The sequence below is a fragment of the Hippopotamus amphibius genome, chromosome 6 (genome assembly GCF_030028045.1).
Source record: "Hippopotamus amphibius kiboko isolate mHipAmp2 chromosome 6, mHipAmp2.hap2, whole genome shotgun sequence".
In the NCBI taxonomy this organism is placed as follows: Eukaryota; Metazoa; Chordata; class Mammalia; order Artiodactyla; family Hippopotamidae; genus Hippopotamus; species Hippopotamus amphibius.
Genome location: NC_080191.1, coordinates 54987661 through 55013945, shown reverse-complemented (window position 1 = coordinate 55013945; position 26285 = coordinate 54987661). Strand labels below are relative to the sequence as shown.

Below are 26285 nucleotides of genomic sequence, written 5' to 3'. Positions count from 1 at the left end.
ATGATAGATTAGATAGATAGACAGACAAACAGACAGACAGAAGGAAAGAGAAGGAGAGATTTTTAAGGAATCGGCTCACGTGGTTGTGGGGAGCTGACAAGTCTGAAATCTGCACAGTAAGCTGGAAGACTGGAGACCAGGGAAGTGTTGATGTTGATGTTGCCACTTGAGTCCAAAGACAGTTTGGAGGCAGAATTCTCTCTTCCTCGTGGACCTCAGTCTTTTCTCGCAGGCCTTCAACAAACTAGGCGAGGCCCACCCACATTCTGCAGGCTAATCTGCTTTACTCAAATCTACTGATCTAAATCTTCATCTCACCTAAAAATACCTTCAACAGTGAAATAGAGATTGGTATTTGGCCACATATCTTAGCCTAGCCAAGTTGATGCACAGAAGTAACCATTACTTTGCTGTACACTTGAAACTAAAACAACATTGTAAACTATACTTCAAAAAAAAATGGGTAACCATTACATCCTGTATTTTCAAAAAAAAGTATGATCTTGAGGTTGATACCAGGCTGTTACAACAAGGTTACAAAAATCTTCATGCAAATATCCCTGCCAGACTAGAAAAGAAATAAATTGTCTCCGGGTCAAAATAATGTGAAACAAAACTGTATCACCTGTGTCTCCAACAAATCTAGCTTCGTACACTTGCATAAATCTAAATATTTTAATTTTGCTTTTAAGTAAATGCCAGCCTGCCCGTTTGCCTTTATGAACAGAAGTGTAAGCATTCTTCTCTACCCAAATGGCGTGGTTTTTAAAACATGGACCAGAAATGGTCTTAAAATACTTAGTCAATTACTATCAGAAAGAAATATTTAATAGCCAATATGGACAAAACCATAATCATTGTTTTCGGCAGCTATTCCCAAAATTCTGTAAATTCTAAATAAATCCAGGGGACGTGCAGCTCCGACACATGCGAACAGGACACTTGGAGGGAGACGTGCCCAGTGCTTAGATGCTGCTGGCTCTCTTGGGACCTGACACCTAACATGCGTGGTGGGGGTTGGGGTGCTGATGAAGACTCCAGCTAATGCCCTTGCCTCCCAGGATGTGGCCCTGGAGTGGAAGCCCCTCACGGAAGCCCTACAGGCAGCACAGCTCCTGGGTGGAGAACGAGTGGCAATGACTGAGTGTTGTGCCCACTGGGCAGCCCCACCTCCAGCACCCGCTCCTCAGACAAGCAGGGGGAACCATTCTCTGGCTTCCCTGACATAGATACACTATTGATACTATGTATAAAATAGATACCCAGTGAGAGGACTTCCCTGGTGGTCCAGTGGCTAAGACTCTGGGCTCCCAATGCAGGGGCCCTGGGTTCAATCCCTGGTCAGGGAAATAGATCCCGCATGTATGATGCAACTAAGAAGTTCATATGCTGCAACTAAGACCCAGTGCAGGCTAAATAAGTAAACTATTTTTGGGGAAAAAAAAAAAGGGTAACTAATGAGAACCCTATTGTAAAGCACAGGGAACTCTCTAGTCAATGCTCTGTGGTGACCTAAATGGGAAGGAAATCCATCTTTCTAGGTAAAGCAAAAAGCTTCCCCTCCCCTCCCCTTTCATCACCTCACCAACTTCATCTCCCACTGCTGTCCTCACCTCACCGTCTCCTGCAACCACACTCCAGCCACACCGACTTCCACAGTGGCCTGAACGGTCTTTGCTTCCTCCCATTCCACAGCGTTTACCCGCACTTTGTACAGTGAAGAAGACGTACCCAACACTCCCAGTCCCAATCCTCTGCCTAGCTAACTCCTCCTCCAAAACACACTGAAACTTCACTTCCTGGAGGAAGACGGGCCCCACCACCGAGTCCAGGGAACACTCTTACTTTCTACCTGACTTGACCTTCCCTTGGCATTTGCCACACAAAGCACACCCTCCGTGAACTCCCCTGACTCGCCCCCTCACACCACCACTCTCCAACACAGCTCTCCTTTCTCTGACGCCTCTGGCCCTCCTGTCTCAGCCCCTGCAGCAGCTCACCATCCTCTACCCGTTGATTAACTTGCTGTCCTCTGGGACTCCATCCTCAACCCTCTTTCTTCACCACTCTAGACACCCTCCCTGGTCTACTTCATGCACGCCTGAGATTTCAACCATGTGCAGTAACTGATGGTTCCCCAATCTGCATCTCTAGCTAGAGATTTATGTTTCCAACTGTCACTGAACATCATCTACATGTCCTGCTGGCACTCCAAGGTCAACATCATCTCCCTACTACTGCCATCATTGCCCCCAGTAACTTCAGCAAAGCTTCCCCTCCCCTGCCCCTGCCCCTGATCTAGTAGAGCACCCTGTGTAACTGCTTATCTTTCCTTCTAGATCCTTATGTGAGACCATATCTTTACTCTAACCATGCTTGCCTTCTTGTACTTTCAAACTTTTATTTATTACCCCGTTTATTATTTACTTAGCTACACTGTGGGATCAATAGTTAGAAATAGCATCTTCTACTTAGTATCCTGATTTACTACAGGCACATAACTTCTTTAAAGTTTTATTTCAATCTTACAGAAAAGTTACAAGAACAATCAAGTATATGCTTCACTTAGATTCATCAGCTATGAGAACATTTTGTCACATTTGATTTATTCCTTTCTCTGTACATTACAATCACCATAGCTGAATCACTTGTGAGTAATTTGCAGACATCATAGCCTTTAAGCCCTAAATACTTTAGCATGTATCTCCTAAGAACCAGGACATTTCTTTGTATACAGCTGTCAAATTCAAGAAATTTAACAATGATACCACATTATTCACCAATTATCTCAATAATGTCCCTTAGAGCAACCATAAATGTGTTTCATGTATTGTCAGGTATCTTTAGTCTGTTTAATCCAGTTCTCAGCCTTCCTTTGTCTTTCATAACATCAATAATGAGATAAACTGACATATGGCTCTTGACATGATGCACTGAGAACACAACATCTCTCATACAGAATTACCAACAAATGCCAAAAGTGATTAACTTGAATCTAAGGATGAGGAAACGCAAGACATTCCCAAACTGAGGGACATGCTACAAACTGTACTCTTCTTAAACACCTTGCCCCGAAGGGCCTGTAGCTGCCCTTGTTGTTTCTGAGAACACTCCCTCCCAGCATCACCGAAAACGCAGCACAGATGTCTTCTCCTTGGAGAGTCCTCCAGACCCACCTTATCCAAAGTAGACACACCCCCTCAACCCCAGTCAATCTGGACCCTGTTATCCCACTTCACTGTCTTTTGAAGCATTTACCACCCTTTGAAATTACCTTGTTTATCTATTTGTTTACCTTTGTTATCTATTTCCCCCACTAAAATATAACTTTTATGGGAGTGGGACTTTATCTAAAACAGTGCCTACTTTAGAATAGACCCTCACTTTTTAACGGCTGAAGGAAGGAATTTCCATGTCTTTGGTGCCCTAAGACTCAAAGAACATTCGCCACATGGGTGATTTATCCAATGTGTGATTCACCAAGCAGAATTTTTCTGCTTCAGGTTTCCTCCCAAGTTCTCATGTTTGCTTATTCCAGAGAGTCACAAAATTTCAACATCAAGACTTCCTTTTTGATTCTCCACTCTACCCATTTCATTTACCCTGAAGTAGAAAAGACTTAGGGAAATGTGACAATTATAGTCAGGTCTTGACATTGTTCCCCTTTGCACTGACATTGAGATTAGATGATGATGACCCGGAAATGCTGAAAAATGCATTTCTGCACAAAGCTAACAGGGAAGATTCAGGAGGGACAGCGTAAGGGTAAATTCAGCCAACAAAAACAAAGTTATTTCAGTTACTCAGAAATAAAATTCATATAGTTCCTTTTATTAGCAATATTTTAAAATATTTTATTCAAGCACTATCTAAAATAGAAGCCATAATCAATAGTGGTGCTGGTATCAGTAAGAGAAAGAGTGCAGTGTTACAGGTCCATCTCAGCAATGCCTTTGAACTTCCCTGCCTTAGATCAAAGCCACCAAAACACCAATTTCAAAGGAAAAGAACTGGAAGCAAAACAAAGAAAAAAAGAAATCTTGGGTAAAGAATAAATAATTCCTAGCATAAATAATTCCTAGCAAGCAAATGTTACTCCCCTTTTCAATTAAAATTTTTAATTGTCCTTGAACACAGAAAAAGTAAGTCTTTATAATTAGTCAACAATTCAAGTACAAACCAAGAAGCACTCACTATTGTTTCGAATGTACTACCCATTTCATCTGGCAACACTGAGTAAAGATACACACGACCTTCTTAAAATATGAGAGGAAAAACTGGTGTTCAAAAAGTTCTTTTCTCCTACCTGTTCTCTGAATGCTTTCCCTCATGCTGCATTCTAAAGCCAGGTGGTCAAAGAATAATTAGATACCAAGAGAAACAAAGTGTTGCCGTTAAAATAAAGAACGTTGGATATACAAACGAATCAACTGGTTATCATTCATTTTCTTAACTTTTTATTCTGATGTAATTTTCGACACAAAGTTGCAAAATTAGACCAGAGAGATTCTGTATATGCTTTACCCAGCTTCCCCTAATGGTAATTACTTACATAAGGGAGGTACGCTAAAACCAGGAAATTAACACTGATATAATACTATTAACTAAACTAAAGATCTCATAGCTTCACCAGTTTTCTAATAATGTCCTTTTTCTGGTCTGGGAGCCAATCCAGGCTCCCACATTGCATCTAGTTGCCATGTCTGCTTAATCTCTGCCAATCATGACCTTTGAAGAGTAGGGCCAATTATTCTGTAGAAAATCCTTTAAGGTGGGTTTGTCTAATGTTTTCTCATGATTAGATTGTCATCATTTATTTTTGATAGTATGAAGCACTTTTTATTTGAAACAAGGGAAAACATTTCATTATTCATCTAGTTCAATCCGTACCAATACAGTACACTTTCTAGGAGCTGGTCCAATTGATTTTTTCACAATCTAAAGGCATGTAATCCCTTGGGCACAGAGGAAAAGTTATTCTATTAACTTTTACCACCGTATCCCAAATATTTGATATACTCTTCTTCTTATAATGACTTAACCAAGTTTGTATTTTTAGCTTTTTAAATAGTTCCCTTACCAAATTTTTATCCAGTGGATCTCTCATACTAACAGAGGTATGAGAAAAGTGTTTTGCTGTCGTTATGGATTTGTCTGTATCTCCTTATAGATTTTTGCTCCTGTCAATTTTTGTTTTATATATGTTGAGCCTATATTATGAGATGCATACATATTTAGAATTGTTACGACTTCCCAATGAATAAAAAATTTTATTATGTGGTAGTGATATAATTTGTGTTATTATTGTGACTTTAACTCTAGTGATGCTTTTATGCCTGAAAAGTATTCCATACAATATTATTATAGCTAATAAGCTTTCTTTTGCTTATTATGTGTCTGGTAAATCTTTTCATACACTTTGCTTTCAACTTTTCCATGTACTTTTGTTTATATGTCTTTCATAAATAACATATACCTGGATTTTTAAAAAATTCAAACAGTTTTGTCAGTTAACTGAGCATTTAGTCTATTTATATTTATTGTGATTACTGGCATATTTGTATTTCTTTTCGTCATCTTTTTTTCCTTAGCTTTTTCTGTTTCTTTTTCTCTCCCTTCTTACCTTTTTGGGAAGCTTTAGGGTGTCTTTTTTTTTTTTTTTTTTCTTTATATCTAGAATAGGGAGGTTTCTGGCTTAAGTTCATATGAAGATGTGATTAGAGTCAGATCTTTTCTTAAACTTACGTTGGATTAAAAGGAGAAAACAAAAAAGAACAGAGCAAATCAGAAGAGAGAGGAAATGGTTCTTTTTTTTTTTTAATGTATTTATTTATTTATTTATTTAATTGGCTGTGTTGGGTCTTCGTTGCTGCACACGGGCTTTCTCTAGTTGTGGTGAGCAGGGGCTACTCTTCGTTGTGGTACGTAGGCTTCTCATTGCGGTGGCCTTTCTTGTTGCAGAGCACAGGCTCTAGGCACGTGGGCTTCAGTAGTTGCGGCACATGGGCTTCTCATTGTGGTGGCCTTTCTTGTTGCAGAGCACAGGCTCTAGGCACGTGGGCTTCAGTAGTTGCGGCACATGGGCTTCTCATTGTGGTGGCCTTTCTTGTTGCAGAGCACAGGCTCTAGGCACGTGGGCTTCAGTAGTTGCGGCACATGGGCTCAATAGTTGTGGCTCACGGGCTCAATAGTTGTGGCTCACGGGCTCTAGAGCACAACAGGCTCAATAGTTCTGGCCCATGGGCTTAGTTGCTCCGTGGCATGTGGTATCTTCCTGGGGCAGGGCTCGAACCCATGTCCTCTGCATTGGCAGGCGGATTCTTACCCACTGCGCCACCTAGGAAGTCCCGGAAATGGTTCTTTAAAAAGTGGAAATAGGGATTTCCCTTGACTGTCCAGTGGTTAAGACTCTGTACTTCCACTGCCGGGGGTGCAGGTTTGATTCCCAGTTGGGGAACTAAGATCCCACTTGTTCCTCTCTGTAAGACAAGGATTAATTAGAATAGCTGTGTGATACAGTTGTTCTGAGAAGCAAATGTAAATAGCAACACAGTCTATCAACAGCTATATTTCCTTAAAGTAAAGGACTTAGAGCTGGTCATGTATAATAATGAAGGAAGTAAAGTCAGTTTTCCTTGTCCACAAGTATGGACAAGGATGTGGAGAAACTGGAACTTCTGTGCATTGCTGATGAGAATGTAAAATGGTGTAGCCACTATGGAAAACAGTATGGCAGTTCCTAAGAAACTTAAAAATTGAATTACCACATAATCCAGCAATTCTAATTCTTATACCCCCCAAAACTGAAAGGAAGATCTTGAAGAGATATTTGTACACTCATGATCGTAGTAGCATTAATAACAATAAAACAGTCCAAGTATCCTTGTACTGATGAATGAACAAAACATGGTATATATATACAATGGAATGTCATTCCACCTTTAAAAGGGAGGAAATTCTAACGTGTGTGCAATATGGATGAACCTTGAGGGTATTATGCTAAGTAAAGCAAACCAGTCACAAAAGGACAAATGCTGTACGATTCCACTTATATGATGTGACTAGAGTAGTCAAATTCAGACACAGAAAATAGAAGGGTGGTTGCCAGGAGCCGGGGAGAAGAGGGAATGGGGACTTATTGCTTAGTGGGTACAGAGTTTCAATTTTGCAAAATGAAAAGTTTTAGAGATAGATGGTGGTGATAGTTGCACAATAATGTGACTGTACTTAAGGCCACTGAACTGTACACTTAAATATCATTAAGATGGTAAATTTTATGTTATGTATATTTTACCACAATTTTTTAAAAGTTTGAAATGGTGAAGAAATAAAGGAAAACTGACTTTACTTCCTTCATTATTATACATGACCAGCTCTAAGTCCTTTACTTTAAGGAAATATAGCTGTTGATAGACCATGTTGCTATTTACATTTGCTTCTCAGAACAACTGCATCACACAGCTATTCTAATTAATCCTTGTCTTACAGAGAGGAAAGAAACTTGCTCAAATCCCCAACAATGGTGTATACTGGAGCCCTAACTTCGGTTCAGGTCTTCCAAATACGTGAAAACACTGATATAGCAAAGTAGTTCCATATGATTGTGACCTCTGAATCCAAATCCAAGCACTTTTCTTGAATGCTAGAGGTTTTTGCTGACCGATAATATTACTTTATTTAATTCAGTGACATTTTCCAGCTTCCATACGTTATTTCAAATGCATGGCAAAGTTACACTGTTCTGCTCAAAGTGACATCTGTAAATTTCCCCAAAACATGTTTCTGTCCTCCATGCTTGAGCTGTTACACTTCAATTCACATAATATCAATCTTAGTATTTGTCACTTTTCCTAGCCTAGTAAAGCTCTGCTGATGATTTGATTAGGGGTAAATCCAACTTGAGAAAAATGTGACAGTAGATTTGGTGAAGGGATGATACCAATGACCCAGTCATGTTACATGTTACTGTAGACTCTTGATTCTTCATTGACACCAGCGACTGTGTCAAATTCATTTCTGTATCCTCAGTCCCTCATACAACTGCCTGTTGATGTGGTGGCTGAGGTATGGATGGCGGTGTCAGGAATGGTGGTAGTATAGGTGGTAGTGGTGTTGATATAAGGCAAATTCCAAAAGTTATAAAAAATAACAATAGCTAATAGATAAAATAAACAAGGACCTACTGTATAGCACAGGGAACTATATTCAATATCTTGTAATCACCTATAATGGAAAATAATCTGAAAAATTATTTATAAAATATATATAAATAACTGAATCATTTTGCTGTACACCTGAAACTAACAACATTGTAAATCAACTCTAATTCAATTTAAAAAAAAAAGAAAGGGACTTCCCTGGTGGTGCAGTAGTTAAGAATCCACCTGCCAATGTAGAGGACATGGGTTTAATCCCTGGTCCGGGAAGATCCCACATGCTGTGGAGCAACTAAGCCCGAGAGTCACAACTACTGAGCCAAATGCCACAACTACTGAGCCCATGTGCCTAGAGGCCATGCTCTGCAACAAGAGAAGCCATCACACTGAGAAGCCTGAGCACCGCAACGAAGAGTAGCCCCCTTGTAGTAACAAAGACCCAACACAGCCAAAAAAAATTAATTGTTTTAAAAAAGAAAAAGAATAAGAACAGTGAATATTAGGAAGCATTTATTGTCATTCTGTTGAGAACTTTACATGTACTAACTGTGAATCCCAAAACCATACTATGTCATAAGCATTACGATCCCATATTTCAGATGAAGAAACCGAAGCTCTGAGACATTAAAGTAACTTTTTTGCCCAAGTGTCACAGATAAGTGGTATAATCAGGACTGCTTGAAATCAAAGCTAACACCTCCAGTCCCTGCAGTATTCCACTTCTTCCTACAGTTGCATACTATCCCTGCTTTGTATTTTAATCTGTTTTTCAGTGCATGCTGGTGTGGGAGGAAAAGTACTAAACTTTCAAAAGAAAGACAGTTAAGCTCCCACTCCATTATTTGCCAATTAAGCAAGCCTATGTCATCTGTACAATGGGAAAGTCTTGCCTTGCCTATCTGAGTTATAAGACTGTTCCAGATGAAGTATTGTGGAAACTGAAAAAGTATAATAAATGCTGGCCTTTTGCTTCTACTTTTATTCTCAATAAAATTCAAGTCTTTCAGGTCAATTAAAATCTTGGGCTTGGTGGATATTTTCCTTTATGTAGGTAGTAAAACTTACCCTACAAAATCTCAACATGAATCAGTAAGACTCCTCAATATCATCACTTATTTATGACTAAAACTTATTTATTTTTCCACCTTTACAGTCAAAAATTCTCCCAGATACCACCAATTAGGAACATCACTGACAGTACGACAAACTGACATCATGCACCTCCTGCTGTGACAAACTGAGGCACACCACTTATATAGTACTCCTACCAAAAACCTTATCATGAAAAACAATCAGATAAACCTATTCTACAGAACAAATGGCCTAGATTCTGTAAAAATATCAGTATCATTGAAGACAAAGAAAGACTGAGGAACTGTTCCGGGTTTACAGAGACTAAAGACACACAACTAAATACAGTGTGTGATCCTGAAATGAAAAAACAAAAAACTGCAGTAAATTGGCATTATTGGGACAATTGGCAAAATTTTAGTAGACAGTGTACATTAGAAAATATTATTACAACAATGTTAAACACCCTGAATTTGATCATTGTATTTTGGTTAGAGAATGCCCTGTTCTTAGGAGACACACACTAGAGAGTATTTAGGGATGAAGGGCTTATGAGGTCTGTAATTTACTTTCAATTTGTTCCCCAAACAAATACAAAAATTCTACATACTTATGCATGGGCTAATATTCTTAATTCACAGAGGATACCAGATAGGGATAAAATATGCAAATGGCCAGTGGAAGAAAACCTAATTTTATTTGTACAAGACGGTACTCGTTTTCCACAAATATACCAAGAATCAGAAAAATCTAAATATAAGTAAGGCAACAATCAAAGCTGCTGAATATTAGAAGAATTCTTACAGCATGTTAGAGAGTCCATCCCATGTTTTGAACTGAAGAGTGTGCCCCAGAGATTTTTGTGGTCAGTACGGCTGGGCTGAGGATACCTCTGGGGTTAGCAGTTCAGCTGAACACAGTTCCCCCGTGTCTCTGGCAACCACCCCGACACACTCTATGCCTGGTGGGCCCCTGGTGCCAGGTCCAGGAGGGGACACAACCCAGGCTGAGCCTGCAAGTCCCCAGTGGATCCAACAACTGAATTACTGTTTCTGGAGTGATTAGCAACGAAAAGACCAGCGACTTTGCTCAAGACTAGCATTAATTCTACCACCTCAGATTTTGAAGGAACTGCTCTGAATCAGTCTAAGTTAAACGCAAGAATTCTTTGCTTCGGGGGCGGGGGTTTGGGGAGGGTCTACAGGAGCCTGACACACCGTCTTTAGAATGTAATCCGTTTAAATGGCCAAGAGAAGCAATCGGGTACAACCTCAAATAAAACCGCATTTCACAAACTCACGACCTGCCCCTAACTTCCTAAAATTCACCGGCCGCTGGCAACTCCAGTCCCCTTCCGAGGCGAGGACATTCCGACAGCGATCTCCCCACGCGATGGAGACGAAAGTTTGCCGGCGAGGAGCGCCCCGCACAGCCCGGGCCGCGCGGCCGGGGCCGAGCATCCCTGGCGCCCTCGCGGGTGGAGACCGGCCGCCGCGCCACCCCCGCGGGCGGCCCGGGGCTGGGACGGTACCTCGGGCGCGGGCGACGGGGCGCCGAAGGCGGCGGGGCGGATGGGCTGCGGGCGCCGGGGCCCGGGCGAGCTCATGGCGGCCGGGGCCCCGCGGCGCGCTCCGACCGGCGGGAGGCGGGCGGCGAGGCGGGCGCGGGAGCCGGCGGTGCGCGCGGCGCGGCGCGTCTCCTCGGGCAACCGGTAAACACGGCGGCGAGGCGGCGAGGCCCGGACGCTGGCGGCGCCCGCGGGACCCCGAGGCCTGGCCGGGCTGCGAGCCTTGCGGGCCTCCGAGACGCGCCGGGAGGCGCCAAGCGGACCCCGAGCCTCCCGAGGGTGTCCCCCCGGGCGTGGCGCAGCGGCCGAGCGGCCCCATCCGGCCAGGCCGAGGCTCAGACGCCTGCCAGCGCGACGGGGGTCGGCGGGGCTGGAGGTTCACCGCGGGCGCCGTTCCGGGTCTTGCCCTCGGGTCAGGGGCAGGTGACAGCGAGGGGTCAGTGTGAACGGTGCTGGCGGCGTGCGCCGTCACGAAGGTGAATGAGCATTTATTTAGCGCCCACTGTGTGCCAGTGCTTCTGCTTCTTCCTGCGCCCCGGCCGCTTGCTGGATGTGAAATCCGTGCGGTGGCACAGGCCCTGCGCTCAGATGGGCCCCACGCTTGGTTTAACTCCCTGCCGTCCCACTCTTGAAATTCTTAGTGATTTTTGAACAGAGGGCCCTACATTTGCGTTTTGTACTGGGATCCGCAAATCATGTAGCCTTGTCCTGATGAGCCTTCTTTCATTGAACCTTCTCAACAACCCTGCAGGGAAATATAAATAATAGTAATACTAGCGTTAGTAACAGCCATAGCTTCTAGCTGAAAAACACTGACGTGTTCGTTCAAGAGCTGTTTTAAGTCCTTTCCAACTATGATCTCATTACTTAAAACAAGATTATGAAGCAGATATTAGACTAGTCCATTTTTTTAGACTTTTTATATATATATAAATTTATTTATTTTATTGACTGTGTTGGGTCTTTTTTGCTGTGCGTGGGCTTTCTTTAGTTGCGGTGAACGGGGGCTACTCTTCGTTGTGGTGCACGGGCTCCTCATTGCTGTGGCTTCTCTTGTTGGGGAGCACGGGCTCTAGGTGCGTAGGCTTCAGTAGTTGCAGCACATGGGCTCAATAGTTGTGGCTCACAGGCTCTAAAGCACAGGCTCAATAGTTGTGGCCCACGGGCTTAGTTGCTCTGCTGCATGTGGGATCTTCCTGAGGCAGGGATCGAACCCACGTGCCCTGCATTGGCAGGTGGATTCTTAACCACTGCGCCACCTAGGAAGCCCCAGAATAACCCATTTTTAAGGTGAGGAAACAATCGCCAGGAAATGAAACAAATTGTCCAAGAGTATAGACAGCTGGTCAGTGGCAGAATGCGGGTCAGACCCCAGAGGGTAAGACTGAAGCACAGAGAGGGTGAGTAACCTGCCTAAGGTCCCACCATTTGTAGCAGAACCTCAGACTGGAACCCACATTCAGCTCACTTGAAGGCCCTTCCTAGACCTCCCTGTGTGCTGTTCTAAAATTAAATGAAATCAAAGATATGGTGACTTCTCTTGGATTCCATCCAGCCATGCTACACGCACCCATTATTATCTCTGAGGACTTCTTGGCCTCGATGATGGCTTTTGACTTTACAGTAATATTGTCACCTATCCAGTCTAGAATCACCTCAATGCTTTCACTTGAAGCAACATTAAAAAGTCCTTAATGAAAACTAAAGCTGTCAGAAATCTTCTATTAACAGTATAGTTTGTGGTAAACATGCTCTCAAGCTGCAGTTTTTCCGTGCAATACAATCACTACACACTTGTCAAGTTTTCAGTTAAACGACACTGCCCACGGAAACACAAAAGCTGATGAAACCTCAAGGCAGCTGGAAGAGAAACTGTCTGATAAAGTCCCTTCTCTATTAACTCTGCATCTAATTGTTGCAGAATTCAATTTCATAAAGTCTAATTCTGGTCACTCTGGTCAAGTTTATAACTCTTCGTGACACCAGAAGATATGAATTTACACAGTCTTCAAAAATCAGTGTTGGTAATGAATGTGTTAATTAATGAGATGGGAGGAATCCTTTCACAAAATAACTTCTATCAAATCACCATTATGCACACTTTAAATATCTTACCATTTTGTCAATTATATCTCAGTAATGCTGGGGAAAAAACAAATACAATTTAAAAAATTTAATTAGTGTTAAACAGATTTTTCTCTATGAAGGCAACATACTTTTGCAGTAAGTGGGGACAGAAAAAGTGCCTGGCCTGACCCCTGCCCGGATGCCTTCAAACTTTCTGGGATGTCAAGACATGAACAAAGTGATTCTTCAAGGCAGCATCTGATGACGTGACCTTTGAGAACTGAGAAGAGGACCCTGGAAGGACTAGCTGGACCCTGGAAAGGACTACAGTTTGGGACTAGCTGGCCCTGTGGTGATAGAAAATGCAGGCTGGCAATGGGGGAAAACTCTGGGTATGATGATAGTTTAAGCAAGGGAGGGAAGTAAAAATGCACAAAGCAGACTTCCCAGTGGCCCAGTGGTTAAGAATCCGCCTGCCAATGCAGGGGACATGGGTTCGATCCCTAGCCCAGGAAAATTCCACGTGCCACAGAGCAACTAAGCCCACGTGCCACAACTACTGAGCCCATGTGCCACAACTACTGAAGCCTGTGCGCCTAAAGCCTGTGCACCACAAGAGAAGCCACCACAATGACAAGCCCATGCACCGCAATGAAGAGTAGCCCCCACTCTCCGCAGTTAGAGAAAGCCCGTGCACAGCAACAGAGACCCAATACAGCCAAAAATAAAAATAAGTTTTTAAAAAAATGCACAAAGCATATTCCAGCCCAGATATCTAGAAAACAGCATGTGTGGGCAATACGTTATGATTTGTGATATCTCAGTACAGACTTCTATTCTTCTTTATAATGACAACAGAGTCAGGAAGCTGCCAGCTGTGTGACCTAGTCCACCTCATATAACTGCTTCTTTATAGAAGAGGGAGGTTCCTAATTAGATGCCAGACTAGTGTATAGGAACCCTTCCAGTGCCACTTTTAGCAATGGCTGTATTCGTTTCTGGTATATAGCAAAGTGATTCAGTTACATGTGTATATTCTTTTTCAGATTCTTTTCCATTATAGTTTATTACAAGGTATAATTCCCTGTGCTATACAGTAGGACCTTGTTGCTTATCTGTTTTATATATAGTAGTTGAAGCTGTTTTTCAACAGCAACAATATGAAGGCTGTACCCAAGGGAAGATAACAGGGCAACAGTAGGTGGGATACGTAGGAGGAGAGGGAGGGAAGGTGAGGAGGCCTGCAGGAGGGGCTGTCACAGGCCAGGTGAGAGCAGTGACTGGTGGGTCAGGAGTGGTGATGGTGAGGAGGGGGAAGCTTTGGACATGGAACCCACTTCCCAGCCAGGCTGAAAGCATAGTGAGGCCTGAAAGGCGGTGAGGAGATAAAGCAAAGGAGGGAGGAGAATAGCTCAGTTTGGAACAAATTTAGTCTGAGGTGCTGATAGAAGGCAAACAAATATTATGCAGTTTGGGAATGGGAAGCCCCGGGCACATCCAGCTTAAACCAGAATTTCAGCTTATTCTGCTGCCATGTTAAATCTTATCCTGAAATATGTTTAGAAACCTGGCACGTTGAGATATACGTTCAGTAAACACGAGATCTGAGACAAGAGAAAAATGTCTCATCGGTAGCTCTGGGAAGCAATGAAGATCTACATCTCTGGCACTTGGGCTTTTATTTTGGAGTTTCTTGTGGTTTTGTAAGTTTATTTCTCTGGTTTCTTCCTTTTGTATGTTTGCTTGTTTGTCTCGCAAGTATATGTGTTTCTCATAGGAAAAACTCTGTAATACAATAACTTTGGGGGCTTTTGACATATTTAGAAACCTGTCGGGAAAGCACTCCTATAACATTTTATTTGTCTAAAGATCGTTTTCAAAGAATATGTTTGATTTAAATATTTTCCCAAACAACTGAAAGAATTGTTGCCAAATGCTTCAAACTACTTTAGTCATCCAACACAAAATTCCCTGGTAAAATATAGACCACCAAAATCTACTTCTGTCCTTTAAGTGACTGCATTTAAAAGTATTTACAACCATTCTCAGCCCTTTCTTAGACTTGTTTCAGTTGTTTTGCTGACTTCTTTTTTGATCTCTCTAATAGTTAGTCCTTCTTTAGAAATGATTATCCTTTTGCCAATTCATCCTTAAATAAATCCCCATCCCTTATTTGTTCTAGTAGGACAATACAACTAGTTATAAAACGCTTCATCACTGTCACTTCCAAAGATTTTTATAAATTTTCATATCATTTACTTTTAAAGTCCGTTTTCTTTTCCCAATACATATAACTGTTTCCAACATCTTTTTTACCTGAAATAAATGTGATCCGTTTTATAACTTTACAATAAGCTAAGCTTAGAAACCACCAAGAGCTCACTTTATAAAAAAAAAAAAACCAATTCAAGAACCTTCGGTTTCAGCATTAAAGTCAATCACAGACTGCTCTTTTTAATAAAAAAGTAAAATCCTATCAAAAACTTAAAGTGCTTTCTAAAATATTTTAGCTGGGTAAATAGAAGGTTCTGAAAAACATCCATGATAAATATATATTTTCCAGATGTATATGATTTTTATCTGACTTTAAATTCAACATATTTTAATTCAATTTTAATCTATATTTCCTCAACTAATCAAAAAGATTCGTTGTACATAACACCATCCTCCATGGCCTTACTGAAGCAATTTTTCAGTTATAAAATTGCAAGTTTAAAATAGTTTAATATTTTAGGAAAAATTTGTAGGGATTAATCAGGCAACCAATGTTAATATTTTTTCTATCCCAAGGGAAGAGTGAACTTACTGGCAGACTATCAGAAGAACTACCTCATCGTGTGTCTCTTTATAGGAAAAGTGTCAACCGGTCAGAAGGATTATGGAAAGTCTGGGAGGAAGCAAGAGCCCTAAGGGCCTTCTTTGACTGATCTCTCCTCCACGTTCCCTTGCAGCTATGGGTCTTTTAGATAAGTCTTTCCCCTTTGGAGTCAGTTCCCCAGGAAGAGCTAGGAGTCAGGATGCTTAAGGAAGTGGTTTACTGAGGAGTGCTCCTAGGACAAGGAAGTGAGGAAAACAGGATAGGGCAGAAGAGCAAGCTACTGAAGCAGTTGGCCAAGCCTGGAAACTAACTTCCCACTTTGGTACCAGGGGACTGGCCCTTTGTACCTGCAACCTCCCTCCCCCACGTCCCATCCCCACCCCCAGTCTCCTGTCAGTCAGCCATTGGCTGGAGGTTAAGTCTCCAGCGAAAGGAACAGCCTTTTACAGACACTCACAGCAGCTGTTGGGGGGAAGAGGGGATCCCAGCTAAGGAAAGGGGTTCCAGAAAGGATAACATCCTCAACTGCACAATTCAGCCTCTGAAATAACTCTTTAGTGTGTTTCTCCTTTCTCCATTCTTGCTATCAATTGGCTTCGACTAGGTTTTAAGGAGTTTTTTGGTTTTGGGGTTTTGTTTTGTTTTTTAATTTGGGCTTTTATACCAGTCTGCTTCTAATCCTTTTTCAAACCAACACAGAATTATTTTTTTAAAACCTCAATCTGATCAGATGATTCCCTTGTTCTAAAACTTCAAGGAAACCCCACTGTTTACAGGAAAAGAGGGAGAGTCTCAACATCATATGTCTCTTTTTTATAATTTTCATAGGTTTATTTTTTTTCCTCCTCAAATCAACTCCTCTGAAGTGGGTGTTATTATTTTCTTATTACAGATGTAAAAACTAAAGTTCATAGAGGGCTCTTGCTCACATGCACACAGCATAAATGGCAGTACAGGTATTTCAAGTGAGGTCTCTCTGCCTCCAAGTTCTCTACTCTTTGTAACTGATGTTATCTAACAGTCAGCATTTCTCAAAAGTTGGACCCATGCACGCTGCCTGCTGTTTTTCCCCTGTGCAACCTAGCTACAGTCCAGGCTGCCATATATGGTTGGTCAGGTTGTGCATTGCACAAGGGAACCACATTTTAAGGGACACTGTTCAAAGCAGAGACATTTTTGCTATTTTGAAATTTCTTTGTATTTTTATTACACTTTCATAAATTTTGAAGATGGGTGATTTGTACATTTGTTATGACTTTTTTTCAACTGATAGAAGCAAAATGTCTTTTCTAAAAGGTTAGATATGTACCAGCTTCTTTGATCTATGAAGGAGGACTAACTTTGATACGTGATAACTAAAACAACTTGGGTTTCTAAATAAGAAACTGGTTTTCTGACACACTGATCAGTGTGTCTTTAAGTTTTGCAAATACAGTCAATTATCACTATTTGTGGATTCAATATTTGTGAATTCACGCACTTACTGAACTTTATTCATAACCCCCAAATCAATATTCATGGAGCTTTCTCAGTCATTCACAGACGTGCTCAGAGTGGTGAGAAATCTGAGTCAACCGACGACATGCATTATTCCCAACTGAGATGAAACAAGGTGATGCTCTGCCTTCTTGTTTCAGCTCTCAGACTGTAAACAAGTGTCCTTTTTGTGGTCCATTTTGTTTTGTTTGTTTGTTTTGCATTTCTTTTGCTTTGTGTGTGTGCGTGCGATTTTGCTATTTTAAATGGCCCCCAGGCATAGCCATGAAGTGCTGTGTAGTGTCCTTAAGCCAATAAGGCTGTGATGTGCCTCACAGAGAAAACAGTGTGTTGGATAAGCTTCATTTAGACATGAGTTACAGAGTTACTCGTGGCTGTTGGCCATGAGTTCAATGTAATGAATCAACAATATATATTAAAGTGTTGCTAAACAGAAACACACATAAAACAAGGTCATGTATTGATTAGTTAATGAAGATGCTGTGACCAAAGGCTCACAGGAACCTAAGCCTGTATTTCCCCTGGGAGCAGTGGATCAGTATTTGCTAATTCAGTGTTTAAAGCGACTTTATAGAATATAACTTCTGTGAATAAGAAGAATCTACTGTATTCCACTGGAATTAATCACCAATTAAATTTGACACTCACATTGCAGTTTGAATCATCTACTGTTTGTTTTTATTCAGAATGGTATCTTGGAGTTTCCAATTCAAATCTACAAGTGTTTTCATTAAATAATTCAAATTTAGTAATGCAATAATTAAATGAGATAAGCCAAATATACTTCCTGCCAATTCAGTTACATGATCATGTAATATGAATTTTTTAATTATATATTCTTTTTAAAAAATTATCCACCTGAAGTAAAAATAGATTTTCCAAAATACTTGATAGGTAGAAAGTTTTGGAAATTTATCATACATGACAAAATGATTTAAAAAATCTGTGAATTCTTGTTATTTTTTTCCGTCTCATAGTATTTTTTAGTCAATCTATATTTTAAACCCTTTGGGGATGAAAAAATGAAGCAAAGAATAAAAATGAGTTCAAAGATTTGCAGCATTTATCACGTATTCTAAAAAAGTAGGCCAAATGTTACTTCAAAAAATAACTTTCAAGTGGATTTACTCTGTGTTCATTTGGTGTGATTTTTAAAATAAAATGAGTGTTATAGGCAAAATAATGCAGGAATCAAAATTCATCGTGCATGAAAGCATCAAAGAGAGCGAAATTCTTTGAAGAAAAAGGAAGCACTTGTATTAACAAAAATATTTTTTGTTGTTATGTAGCAATATAATCTTTAAAAGAAAGGTTTATGATGTGAAAAGAATTTCACTGCTATAACACTTCAGTTAGATGTATTACTGAAAAATTGGAACTGATACATACAGTTGGCAGATTTTTCCCAGATAAAAGCCAGCCTTCCTTCTTGGTAGCTGGAAGTAGCAGACCCACTACCCAGTGACACTGTAGGGTCAAGCATTTTCCCTGCTTTAACAAAGTTGGCAATCAGTAGATATACCCTTAATTGAAATCAGATTATAAATGAGATCTAGTTCTTTTCATTAAAAATACAAAAAGCACCAGTAAACTTGTGTAAGAGATCTTGTCCTTTAAAAAAACAAAAAATGAAAAAAGTCCTTGAATTTATCTCTGGCCTTGGAGGCCTTCAAATAGTGGTTAAATGAGCAGACCCTGGAGCCAGTCTGCCTGGGATGAAATTCTGGCTCTGCCACTCCCTAGCTTTGTAATCTTGGGCAAATTTCTCTACCTTCTTGAGCCCATTTCCTCATCTGTACTATAGAAGTAATAATAGTACCTAACCCATGGGGTTGTTGCAAGGATTACATGAGTTAATGCATGTAAAGTGCCTAGTACAGAATCTGGGACAAAGTACAAAATAAGTATTAGCTATTAGCATTATTATTTTAAAACACAGAGTAGAAAATTCCCCACAAGGCACTGCAAAAAAACTAGAAAAGCAAAGGGTTTCCTCTTATTCTAAATTACTCAGAACTTTGGAAGATCATAGGCTTAAAAAAAGTTTTTTTAACTATTCAGTATATAAGAATAAATTCTTAAAGCATTTTCATTACTTTTGGAAGATAAGAATTTTAGGAAGGGGATGTAGGTAGAAGCAACAGGGGTACCTCATCTCCAAGAACTTAGAAATCAATTGGACTCAGGATATGGAAGCAACCAAAGTATCCATCAACAGATGAATGGATGAAGATATATATATAAACCTTATATGTATGTATGTAGATATATATAAAGTTTATATATATCTACATACATATATATATTTACACAGTGGAATACTGCTCAGCCATAAAAAAAAGAGTGAAATTTTGCCATCTGCAACATCATGGATGAACTTGGAGGGCATTATGCTAAGAGAAATAAGTCAGAGAAAGACAAATACTGTATGATATCGCTTATATGTGGAATCTAAAAAATACAACAAACGAGTGAATACAACAAAAAAGAAACAGATTCACAGATATAAAAAACAAACTAGCGGTAACCAGTGGGGAGAGGGAGGAGGGGAGGGGCAAGATAGGGGTGAGGGAGTGAGAGGTACAGACCACAGTGTATAAAATAAGCTACAAGGATATATTGTACAACACAGGGAATATAGCTAATATTTTATAATAACTATAGGTGGAGTTTAACACTTAAAAATTGTGAATAACTGTAATGTACACCTGTAACATATAATATTACTATATATCAACTATACTTCAATTTAAAAAAAAGAAGTCAGTTGGTCTCATTTGATTAAACCAAAGCAGAGATGTGAAAACCCCCTTATAAGGACACTATTTCCCCAGCCAAGACTGGACTGTAACTTAATGGAATATATTAACACATAATAAAGAACATGATAACCACAAGAGAGGTTATTGTCCATGGAAGCTCAGGGGAAAGATAGTGAACCTCAAATGTTAATGTCATGCCCATTTGATAGGTTTGTTTCTCATCTACATTAATAAATAGGCTTCGAGTTTTTAAAGATCAAGATTCCACCCTCACAGCCTACAAGCCTATGGACGCCAAGTCCTTCTCAGGGACCTGACGTTCCCTCAGGACCGTCATCCATCCACAGGACAAGTCGGGTGTTGAAGAAAACAGGACCTTGATGTCACAGTTCTGTTTAGTCAGGGTCACTACAAGACAACGATGAAACCATGAATGCAGTTCTTCAGGATCTTTTTGCTCCCACAAGTTGAAGTTCTTGAAGGACCAATGTCAAACATTCCACTGAAAAATATGATAACTTGCCAAACAAACGTTCCATTTTAAAAAATCAACTTTCAAAAGCAAATGTGGTTTCTAAATTAAGCAAAATCCCAGCTTCTTCTGGATCTTTAAAATGTCTTTATTATTTTGGGAAATATTATGGCTTTGGGTGGGGGAGTGTGGGATTTTCCTGACCCCATTTTAGACATACTTTGGGTTTCTTTTAAAATGATGCCAACTTTCTTTCAAAAAGCAACAAATAATTCTCGTTAATAAAAAGTTTATAAAAGTTGAGCAGGAAGGCTGTTCCTCATATGCTCTGGCTCTTCAGTATCGATTCTAACTTCCTGCTGAGGTTTGTGCAAAAGTATTCAAAAACATTTTGCTGATTTTTCTGATTCAGACCAGGCTAGATTTTATTACCAATTCGATTTAGCCAACCTTATACATACATATAAAGTCATCCTCATCTACTCCTCTCAACAACATCATAAAAATAAATTAGTCTGATTTTTGGAAAGAGATTTTAATCTTCTGCTGATTCACAGTTTTGACCTCAATTAAAATACCCACTTTATAAGTTTGCGTTACAAGTCATAAATTTCCTTGGTCTATAAAACACCCTCTAATAAAAGAGAAAGAGAAGGAAGCAGGTTACAGGAAGCTGAGTCTTTGGCGTGTCATTTTTTAAAGAAATGAATGCCTCAGCCTTTTCAGGGACAGATGTCTCTTGAGGTAGTTCTGAAATACTGATTTATGAGTGTAAACTACCTTTATTTCATTTGCTAAATCAGCCACAATGACTTAGTACCTGCTCTGGATACAGAGTGGTGATCAGAATGCATAGTGAGTTCAAAAGAGTAAAAGGTATTTAAATCTAATCTGGAGGACTTTCCGGTTAACGAGGAATGATAAGGTGCAGAAAAGAGAAAAGCCATAAAACACAACCACAAAACAATTAGTCACCAAGCAGTACTGCAAACGTGGTAAGTCATCGTGGCTGGAGTTATAAACGTACCTGATGGTAGGTTGGGAAAGACTTCACTAGGGAGGCGAATCTTCCCAGAACTCTGAAAGATAAAATGAGGAAAAGTCAGAATTATTGCTAATTGCTTAGCACATCCTGCTTCAGGGGCAGCTATTATATAACATACCTGTGAACAAAACTCTCTAAATCAGTTCTTACACATTTCAGCGTTCACACATAATCACAAACATTCAAACATAAATTCAGCCTGACTTGCCCCAAGGTGAAAACATAAATCCAGGGCCCAGTTTTTTTCCGATTATTATATCACAATCATATATGTGTGGGACAAGTTAGCTGTTTACTCAACCTGGTTAGGTATGACCTTGAATTTCTGGCCTTTGGTATGTGGGTGGAAGTAACGTATATCACTCTCAGGCTTGGCCCGTAAAAACTGCCTGTGTGATTCTGTATGCTCTCTCTTCTCTTGTCTTCTGGCTAGATTCCGATTCCAGGATGCCCTCTGAAACCACAAATTGAATGTGGTAGAACCTCCATCAGCCTGGGTCCCCACATGTCTACATAGATCATACAACCCCATCACCTCCCCCACACACATGCCGGCTAATTGGATTTCCCTTAAGCCACTGAGCTTTGGGTACTTGTCTGTTATCATAGCTAGCTAGCATAATGTATCGTGTTTGAAAACAAAGAAAACAAAAGCAAAAATCTTGACGAATTTTGTTGGGGAATGTTAGAAATTTATGAAAGAAGATATATGATGAATTCATTTTCATTTTTAAAAGTGAAAACACAGAACATTTGAATGGCAGGTAAAACTAAAACTCTTAAGTGTAGATATAGTTAGAAGAAAACATGCAGTGATGCAGTTATTTGAGGGAGAAAAAAATTTTTTAACTGGGTCTGATCTATAATACAACTAGCAGTACCCTCCTGCTCCCCGGGCCCGTGACCCCACCCCCAGCAAAACTGTGGGGCCAGAACAGCTTCTGTCTGTGAGGAAGACTGAGACTCTTCATTCATTGAATAAGAAGTTTTGAGTGTATGGTTTCCCACACAGTAACTCTACTCCTCTTCTTTTTCCTGTGTCACACCTCACTCCAGTGAAATTTTACAGGGAAGCATATATATAAAACAGATCATCTTGGCACTGCTCTGGTTGAACTGGAAGTTGAAAGCACAGCTCCAGCCTCAAACTGCTCCTGGTACTCCTGGAAACACCTAAACAAAATCCCAGAGGCTCTTAGGAGCAGAGTTTGAAAACCACAGTTTACATTAATTAAATGGCAAAATATCGAATACATTCAATATGCTGTGATAAACCGTAGTGGAAAAGAATATATATATGTGTAACTGAGTCACTTCACTGTATTGAAGAAATTAACACAACATTGTAAATCTACTACATTTCAAGAAAATTAAGAGTCTGTTCTCTGTCCAGCAGCACAAGTGGCCCTTACGGAATACAAATCTGAGCAGGTCACTCTTGCTGGAAACCCTCCAATGACTGCCCATCACACTTTGAATAAGACTCTGAAGGCCTCTCAATGGGCCCCGAGACCCCACCGGACCTGGCCTCAGCTCCACCCTCCCAGCTATTCTCTCTGCGCCTCCTTGTTCTTCCTCAAACGTGGCATGGACACTCCCACCCCAGGGCCCCCTACACTCAGTTTTCCCTACACCTGCACCTCTCACGTCCCTGATGGCTGGCTGGTGGCTTGCTGATGTATTTCATCCAGGTCCAAGATCAGATCTGGCCTGTTCAAGTGGCTGTCCCTGACCACAATGTCTGAAATAGCCTCCTCTCCTTTATGCCCCTACCCAGAGTATGTCACTTCTTGACATTGTCACACATGGGCTCATTTGTTTCCCCTCACTTGGACTGTAAACTCTTTGAGGATTGGACTTTTGTTTTGTTTATTACTCCATCCCAACACCTAAAACAGTACATAGCACATGTTTGTTGCTCAGTAAATAATTCTATAAGCGAATAAATGAATGAATTCCCTCAGAGAGTTTGTAGCACCTAATAATTACTCTTTCCAGCTCAAAACTCTTCAGGCCCCAACGTCATTAAGGCCTTTGGCAGCCTTATTTCCGTCTCAGAGTCTCCTGGATGTTGACGCTCACAGCAGCATGCATGAATCTCAAAGGCGTTATGCGGGATGCAAGAAGCCAGCCATCGAAAGGTTTGTATTGTATGATTCCATGTAGAGGACATTCTCAAAAGGACAAAACTATAGGACAAGGAACAAGATCTGTGGTGCCAGGAGTTATGGGTGGGAGTAGGAGTGACTATAAGAGAATAGCACGGGGGAGATTTTGAGGGGGAAGGTTGATGGAACTGTTCTGTATCCCGATTATGGTGGTGGTCATGAATCTATACATGTGCTGAAATTCATAGACTTGTACTCCAAAGGACAGAAAATCGAGTTTACTATAATTTTAAAACTAAAGAAATAAATATGCAAAAAAATTGTTTAGTCCTATGGACCCTAAGACCCAGACAAACTGAGTTTTAGCTGTTCCTATCCATACACCTTGCTCTGACTTTCCTGCCCTCTCCCATCCTCCCCAGTAACCTTTCTTGTAAACTCTCCTATTTCTATCCCCTCCTTTCTAAGTGTCTCTCTACCAGACTCTCCACATTAAAGTTTCTTGCTACAAAACTGCTAGATTGATGTTTCTAAAACATGACTTTCTAAAACATGACCTCCTCAGAAGCTTTCAGTGGTTCCCTATCACCTATGGAAGTGGTTTCCAAGCCTTTCTCCTCGTTGCCAATGAATCTTTGTTCAATTGGAATTTTTTCAGGAGCCCATTGTGCAGAACAGACCAATTTGGAGATTTCCCTGGTTCACCTAGGTGAAAAAGAGTGGGGTGCTAGAGTCCCACTAAAGTATCTCTCCATGGATCCTTTCTTACATACCAACCAAACCCCAAAGTACCTGAATGGAACCCCAAGAGCTCCTAGAAGCACAGGTTGAAAACCAGTGGCCATTAGAACAAAGTCTAACTTTTTAGAGAGATATTTCTGATCTCTGAGAAATCTTGCTACTTATCCTAAAGAACTGATGTGAGGTGGAGAAAAGGGAACCCTCCTGCACTGTTGATGGGAATGTAAATTGATATAGTCACTGCAGAGAACGGTATGGAGGTTCCTTGCAAAACTAAAAATAGAATTGCCATATGACCCAGCAATCCCACTACTGTGCATAAACCCTGAGAAAACCATAATTCAAAAAGACACATGTACCACAATTTCATTGCAGCACTGTTTACAATAGCCAGGACATGGAAGCAACCTAAATGTCCATCAACAGATGAATGGATAAAGAAGATGTGGCACATATACACAATGGAATATTACTCAGCCATAAAAAGGAACAAAACTGAGTTATTTGTAGTGAGGTGGATGGACCTAGAGTCTGTCATACAGAGTGAAATAAGCCAGAAAGCGGAAAACAAATACCATATGCTAACCCATATATATGGAATCTAAAAAAATGGTACCGACGAACCCAGGGACAGGGCAAAAATAAAGATGCAGGTGTAGAGAACGGACTTGAGGACATAGTGGCTGGTGGGGGAGGAAGCTGGGATGAAGTAAGAGAGTAGCACTGACATATACACACTACCAAATGTAAAATAGAAGTCTAGTGGGAAGCTGCTGCATAGCACAGGGAGATCAACTTGATGATTGGTAAAGACCTAGAGGGGTGGGATGTGGGGGGGAGGGAGGCTCAAGAGGGAGGGGATATGGGGATATACGTATAATACAGCTGATTCACTTCGTTGTACAGTGGAAACTGGCACAACATTGTAGAGCAATTACACTCCAATGAAGATCTGAAGAAAAAAAAAAGAATTTATGGGACAATAGAAAGGGCAGGAGACTTGGAAGTTTTGGGGTTCAAGCCCCAATCCGGCCACTTACTAGCTGTGTGAATCTTGTTGAACCTCTTTTGCCCTTAGATCAAGTTAAGATAATAATAACCTATCTCATAGTGCTCTTGTGATGACGGGACGTAGATGTGAATTCTGCTGTAAAGTATAAAGTGCTTTGTAAAATGTTTGATAGAGTATAATTATTATGAGAGTGTTGACAAAAACTCTGAGTTTGGGCCCTTTTACTTTGTTCAAATACAGGTCCTGTCACTTGCTACCATTGGCAAGTTTCTTATTCTCTCCAAGTCACATCTTGTGTGTAAAATAAAGCAAATATAGCATCACTTCTGCACATGAAAATCTCTAGAAGAAGAGGGCTGTCTCCTTCCATAAGCCCCCTTTTAAGCACAATTATTGGAAAAGGCAGTGGTATCCGCGTACGGAAGGATGTTCAAACAAGAGAGTGGTCGTGCCAGGAAGAAAGAAGGGAAAATGACCGTTGTGCTGTCATTCAGCCATCTCGGCTTCAATTTCTACCTTTGGAGTCCTGTTGCTAAGCCAGACTTCTCAATGCAATAAAATCTTCCTCCATTCCATGAAGGATTTCTGTCTATAGTGGCAACAGTCTACAGTGTGGTATATTTTTTTTTCTTTAAGAACTTTTATTGAGATACAATTGACATGCAGTAAACTGCATGTAAAGTGTACGATTTGATTTTTTTTTCCTTATTACTAATGTATATATGGCAATCTCAATCTCCCAGTTCATCCCACCCCAACGCTCCCCCCCCGCCCCCCGCTTTCCCTTCTTGGTGTCCATATGTTTGTTCTCTACATCTGTGTCTCTGTCTCTGCCTTGCAAACTGGTTGATTTGTACCATTTTCCTATATTCCGCACATATATGTTAATATACGACACAACGTGGTATATTTTCAACCAGTTCTTTTAACTGAAAATACATTGTATCCTTTGGTTCTTACTCATTGACA

At 40.6% G+C, this 26285-nt stretch overlaps 1 protein-coding gene across 4 annotated transcripts in view; it reads right to left on the bottom strand.

Moving 5' to 3' along the window:
• Positions 1-10875, bottom strand: part of CCDC170 (coiled-coil domain containing 170) — a 93415-nt gene extending 82540 nt beyond the window's left edge. For 3 of the 4 annotated variants that reach the window (XM_057739661.1, XM_057739664.1, XM_057739663.1), the window contains exon 1: positions 10759-10857. Coding sequence is in view for 1 of the 4 variants with exons in the window: in XM_057739662.1 (XP_057595645.1) it covers positions 10759-10833 (75 nt within the window). In the remaining 3 variants the exon portion in view is untranslated. Of the gene's footprint in view, positions 1-10758 lie in introns of all 4 variants that reach the window. The other variant, XM_057739662.1, reaches the window with a different exon arrangement.
• Between the last annotated feature and the right edge of the window lie 15410 nt (positions 10876-26285).